The sequence below is a fragment of the Echinops telfairi genome, unplaced genomic scaffold (assembly GCF_000313985.2).
Source record: "Echinops telfairi isolate 266 unplaced genomic scaffold, ASM31398v2 ScPeMD7_7458;HRSCAF=8496, whole genome shotgun sequence".
Classification (NCBI taxonomy): Eukaryota; Metazoa; Chordata; class Mammalia; order Afrosoricida; family Tenrecidae; genus Echinops; species Echinops telfairi.
The window spans coordinates 30,097,107-30,102,565 of record NW_022111358.1 but is presented as its reverse complement, the minus strand read 5'-3'; the positions used below and the strand labels follow the sequence as shown (position 1 = coordinate 30,102,565).

Here is a 5,459-nt window from a genome sequence, read left to right as displayed (position 1 = left end):
GCCAGGCCAGGACCAGTTCAGCCTGGGCTCTGAGGGCTGCCCTTACGGACTGGTCGGTGGTCAGGGGGGTGTAGCCGGTCATGAGGAAGTGCAGCCTCGGTGTGGGGATGAGCGAGGCGATGAGGCCGATGAGGTCGTTGTTCATGTAGCCGGGATAGCGCAGGGTGGTGGTGCTGGCCGACATGATGGTGGACACCTGGGGGCGGGAGTGTCACGTCTGTCATCCCAGGTGGCCTCCCAGCCCTGAGGGTCCCAGCTCTGAGCCAGAGGGGGTGGGGGTGGGGGGGCTCACCAGCTGGTTGATCTGGGAGAAGGATGGGTTCTGAATGTGCAGGCGGTCGGTGGCGATGCGGTTCAGGGCCGTGTTGTCCAGCACCACCTGGGGGACAGGGCAGGGTGTCAAACGTCTGGGGACAGGAGGAAAAAGAGCTGTGCCCGAGCATTTCCTTCGAGCTTGCTGGTGGGAAAGACCCATCAAGAAATAGCTTGCACAGGCCGGCTCAAAATACCACGCAGTCGGCGTTCTGGGTCAGCCTCTTGAGCGTGAGCAGTGAGTTATAGGGCTGCACCACCACATCGCTCATCTCGTCCTGGTTGGGGAACACCGAGTATGTCTGCACCAGCTTCTTGGGGTACCTGGTGGGGGGTTGAAAGAGACGTCAAGGCAACAGGCTGGAAGCTGGCAACCCTGAGGCACTTCCAACAACTTCCCAGGAGCAGCCTGGGAATGCGCCCTGGGCCTCATCTAGGACGGTGATTCCTGAAGTGGGTAATACTGCCCCCAGGGCACGGAGGGAGAGCCGGAAAGACCCAGACAGGGCTGCACAACCAGATACAGGCACTCCACCCTGGATGGTGGGCTATAGCACAAGAGTTTTCAGTTGCAGGGGGACACTGGGTCTTTTTTTCCCCCTAAAAGGAGGGCAGCAAACCAACTATTATTTGGGAACCGAGATCTAGGACCTAGATGCTAGGCTCTGTGTCACTGCTGAATTGTGACCACGTTCTTGGCCTTGTGGCTTCCCTTCCTCCCGACATGAAGGGGAAGTGCCCGGGAAGGAAAGCTGTCTGGGGGGCTGCAGGCCTCTCTCCCCCCAGCCCACCCCCGCAGACTCACCTGTCATTGAGTCGTTCCAAGAGGTAGGAGCCCAGGCCGGAGCCTGTCCCCCCAGCGATGGAGTGACACAGTACAAAGCCCTGCATGGGGAAAGGGCAGTCAGTGTCTGGGGGTCAAATTGGTGGCAACTTACAGCTGCTGGGCTTCTTTCTTCCACCCATCCTGCTGCTCCATCTAGCCTAGGAAACTGCCCTGTCTCAGCAAGGCTTGGTAGGGAGTGTGCCCTTAACAGGTGGCCTCTACAATGTCTAGTGAAGAAAACAAAAATCCTCACAACTGGGCCGAGAAGCACCATCATGATAAAGGGAGGAAACAATGACACGGCTGAAGAGTTTTCTCTCGTTTGGATCCGACAATCGATGCTCATGGAAGCCACAGTCGAGACCCAAAAGAACTCTGCATTTGGGTAAAGCCCAAGGGTCACTTTGAGGACCATGGTGTGGCTGACCTGAGCCGTGGCATTTCCCACCACCTCAGGGGCATGTGAATGTTGGGCTCTGAGTAAAAAAGACCAAAGAGAATCGAAGCCTCTGGACTGTGGTGCAAGTGACGAGCACGGAAGACACAGAGACTGCGGAGAACAGACGGACCTGTCTCGGAAGAACAGCCAGCGTGCTCCTTAGACGCAAGGAGGATGAGACTCTGTCTCAGGCTTTGGACAGGTTGTCCGGAGAGACCAGTCCCTGGAGAAGGACATCCTGCTTGGTTAGTCAAGAGGAAGGCCCCGATGAGACGGCTGGACACAGGTGCTGTGAGGATGGACTGGAACACAACGCTGGCGGGGCTGGCCCCGCACAGGGCAGCGATTCGCTTCGCGCTGTTGCACGCAGGACTGCGGGGTCCAACCAACACCACAGCACCTAACCACCAGGGTTGCCAGCCTGGCCTGTGTCGGCTCCCACCAGCACTCGTGGGACACTCACCTCCAGACTGTCACTGCCGTCCGCCTCCCGGTCTATGATGTCAAAGATGTCCTCGTGGATCTTCTCCCCCTGCAGACACGGGGACAGTCAGAGTGGGATGTGACCCAGGGATCCCGAGGCTGATTTCAGAACAGCCGCCCTGCGCTCCCCAAATAGCACCCCAAGAAAGGCCTTTTCTGGAACACTGGGGCCCTGCTTTTTAATTTGGATCGAGGCAGGATGGTACGGTGGTTAAGGGCAGGCCTTCTACCTCCAGACTGCCCGGGCTGGTATATTAGCTGTATGTTGTAAAATAATTTTTGTTGTCAAGAATATATACAGAACGTGCGTGAGTTAACTGTTTCAGCATGTGTAGCTCAGTACACGCACACTCTGCCTGCTGATCAACCATTCCCATCCTGCTCTTCAGAGTGCTGCCTCCCCCGCTAACATCAGCTCACTGGCCCCTCAGTTTCCTAGCTAACTCTTCGAGTTGCTGGGGTTAGCTTCATCCCATCCAGATAGATTTCAAAACAGCACAAGGGTCGAGGCAGTCTTCACTAGCTGTGCTAAACTGCTGTTTGGTTTTAAGAAGCATTCAGAGGCTATGTGTATATACAGATAAAGCTCATTTGATTGGGGGCTCTCACAGCTCTTAAAACAATCCATACAGCAATTGTATCAAGCAAATTGGTACATATGTTGCCCTCATTATTTTCTAAACATTTACATTCTATTTGAGCCCTTGGTATCAGCTCCTCTTTTTACCCTCCCTCTGCTCCTTCCACCCTCTTGACCTCCTAATAAATTATTATTATTTTCTTATCTTACACTGACCGCTGCCTCCCTTCCCCCCTTTTCTCCCCCCCTTCCCCCTACCCTCAGGGGCTATTTTTGACTTAAGGCTTGAAGACTACCTTCAGGGAGGATCTATTCTATTGAATGAGTTTCTGGATGGCTCAATGCCTCAGTTTCCTCATCTGTGAACTAAAGCTATGGATACAGACCCACAGTCCCTTACCTAAGATCCACCGGGACAGTTTTGTAATTCAGAATATTTCCAATTGTAGAAAGGTTATACAGGGCACATGTGTGAGTGATAGTCCCAGCCAAAGGGCAGGAGGGTCTGAGACACATTAATCAAATCTATTAGCATTTCTGCAGAGGAAGCTGAAGAGAACCGACCAACAGCCTCTCCCCACTAAGATTTGGGTTTGCTGCTAAGTGAAGTATGGAACCACCTTTTGGTTTCAAAGCTTTTTGGATTCCGGAAAGGCAGAGAAGAGAGACTGTGGACCTGCAGTCCCCAACTTGCAGGGTTGAGGGAAGGTTTCAATGACAGAGGGGAAACTCTTGGGTCCGTGGTCACCACACCGGACAGGGCACTAGGCAGCTGAGCCGCTTGCCTCTGCTGCATCCATCATTTCCTACCTCTCCCTCCAGCCCTCAGGATCTGTTTCATCTCTCTGGGGAGTCTAGCCGTCCTCAAGCAGGGAGGGAGCTATGGGCCCTTCTACACTCCGGTGCGGGAAGAGAATTCTCCCCAAGGATTTCCAAGGCTGTAATCCTCATGGAACCAGAAGGCGGAGCGGCTGATGCTTTTCAATCTCCAGTCTTTACAGTTAGCAGCCCTGCAGGCGCTTAACCACTGCTCCCCATAAACCCTAGGGAACAATAAATGACCTGGGAGAATCCGCTGGCCCAGTTGTTGCCCGCGCCGCCGCCATGCTCCGACAGGTAGATGTTCTCCGGGTTGTAGAGCTTGGCATAGGGGGAGTTGAGGATGGAGTGGATCACCCGGGGCTCCAGGTCCAGCAGCACCGCCCTGGGGATGTAGTGCTCATCGTCTGCCTGGCAAAGTGGTGCGGGGGTGAAGGGGCAGTCAGCGGGGGCTGCCTAGTTCTGCACCCCCCAACCAACTGAGGCCTTAGCCCGCCCTCCCTGCGCCAGCCAGTGGCCCTGGCCCCTCTGCCCCGCAGGCGGCCCAGGCCCAGGCTCTTCCCCTCGGAGTCCCGGCATCCTGTGGACCCTGGCCAAGCCGCTGGGGGCACCTGGTAGAAAAAGACGTCTTTTCGGTCTGTGCCTTCAGTGGCGAACTCCTCCACGATGCCCTCGGGGCTGATGCCATGCTCGGCGCAGAGCTGTTTCCAGAACTCGAACCCAACTAGGAGAGGGGGGAGGGGAAGTGGGGCGGGGAAGAAAGCAGACACTTGGGTCTGGGCAAGTCCCAGGTAGGCGCTGGGGACAGCAGCTCGGGGCTCAAAACCCCCCTACGTCCGGCCCGGGGCCCGCCCCGCCGCCCCGGGGATAGAGAGAGGCCGCGGGGGCTGGGCAGCTGGCTGCAGAGTCAGGGAGGTCCCGCCCGTCCGGGAGCGAGGGGCTGGGCAGGGAAGGGGCTCCAGGAGCCCACGCGAGCCCGCGACTCGAAGGCCGGGCGCGCTCCGGGCCCGAGGCTCGCTCACTCTGATTGCCACACTGGCCCAACTGCAGGGTGATGATTTCCCGCGGCATAGTCCTCCGAGTCCCGCCCCGCCGCCGCCGTCCCCAAACCAGCCGCGCGCGACGCCGTACGCCGAGCCGAGCAGGCGGCGCGCGACGCCGTAAGTGACGCCGCCGTCGGCCAATGAGCGGCGCGGGGCCCGCTCGCCGCAGCACGCATGCGCCAAGCTTGCCCCGCCCCCTGGGCGGGCCGTTCCCAGTGCGAGCTGAGCTCGGCCGCGGGTCGTTCGTTATTCGTTGGCGCTCGGTCACGCAGGTGCCTTCGGGCCCTGGTGGCGCAGCGGTTCAACAGTGAGGCTGCCGAAACAACAAGCTCCCTGCTGCTGAGCCAATTCTGACTCCTTCAGGTCGGAGTAGGAGTGTCCTTGGGGGTTTCAGAGGCTGTACAGCTTTATGGGAGTGGAAAGCGTCCTAACAGGGCAGTTCTACCCTGAGCGGACTGACCAGGCCGATGGAGACGTGATTCTCAACAGTAGGCTCTATGACTGATTGAAAATGACCAGCAGACCATTTCCGTTTTCGAATGGTTAGGCTAGCCATGTTACGCGTTCCTTTTTATGTTTAATGACTTCCAACGGTCCTAGGTTGACACTTCATACAGTCTACGTTTCAAATTGTTAATGACCATTCGCAGCTGTTTCTTCTCATGTTGAGTTGGGTTACCTCAACAAATGGAGGTCTTGAAAGGGTTGCTTCCAACCATGTCGTTAAGGTCTAGCTACGTTACTAAGGCTGCTTTTCCCGCTCTCATTTGGAGCCCCAGCCAGCCAGAGGGCTCATTTTCCAGCATTATATCAGACAAGGCTTTGCTACCATTCATAAGATTGCACTCTATTGAACCAAATGATCTGTGGATTAGGTACCAATTAAAAAATGACACACAAAAAAAGATTTCACTGGCCAATTTTGTAATGTCCTGCTACCAAGTCTTTGTCTGAAAA

At 56.3% G+C, this 5,459-nt stretch overlaps 1 protein-coding gene across 1 annotated transcript in view; it reads right to left on the bottom strand.

The window, feature by feature from the left end:
• The window catches only part of TUBG1 (tubulin gamma 1), a 5,944-nt gene extending 1,384 nt beyond the window's left edge, over nucleotides 1–4,560 (bottom strand). Inside the window, exons 1-8 of the mRNA XM_045299451.1 lie at nucleotides 4,482–4,560; nucleotides 4,071–4,183; nucleotides 3,703–3,870; nucleotides 2,041–2,109; nucleotides 1,118–1,197; nucleotides 510–636; nucleotides 293–379; nucleotides 3–196 (exon numbers count right to left, since the gene is read on the bottom strand). Of these exons, the coding sequence (XP_045155386.1) occupies nucleotides 3–196; nucleotides 293–379; nucleotides 510–636; nucleotides 1,118–1,197; nucleotides 2,041–2,109; nucleotides 3,703–3,870; nucleotides 4,071–4,183; nucleotides 4,482–4,530 (887 nt within the window). The 5' untranslated portion in view covers nucleotides 4,531–4,560. The remainder of the gene's footprint in view (nucleotides 1–2; nucleotides 197–292; nucleotides 380–509; nucleotides 637–1,117; nucleotides 1,198–2,040; nucleotides 2,110–3,702; nucleotides 3,871–4,070; nucleotides 4,184–4,481) is intronic.
• Between the last annotated feature and the right edge of the window lie 899 nt (nucleotides 4,561–5,459).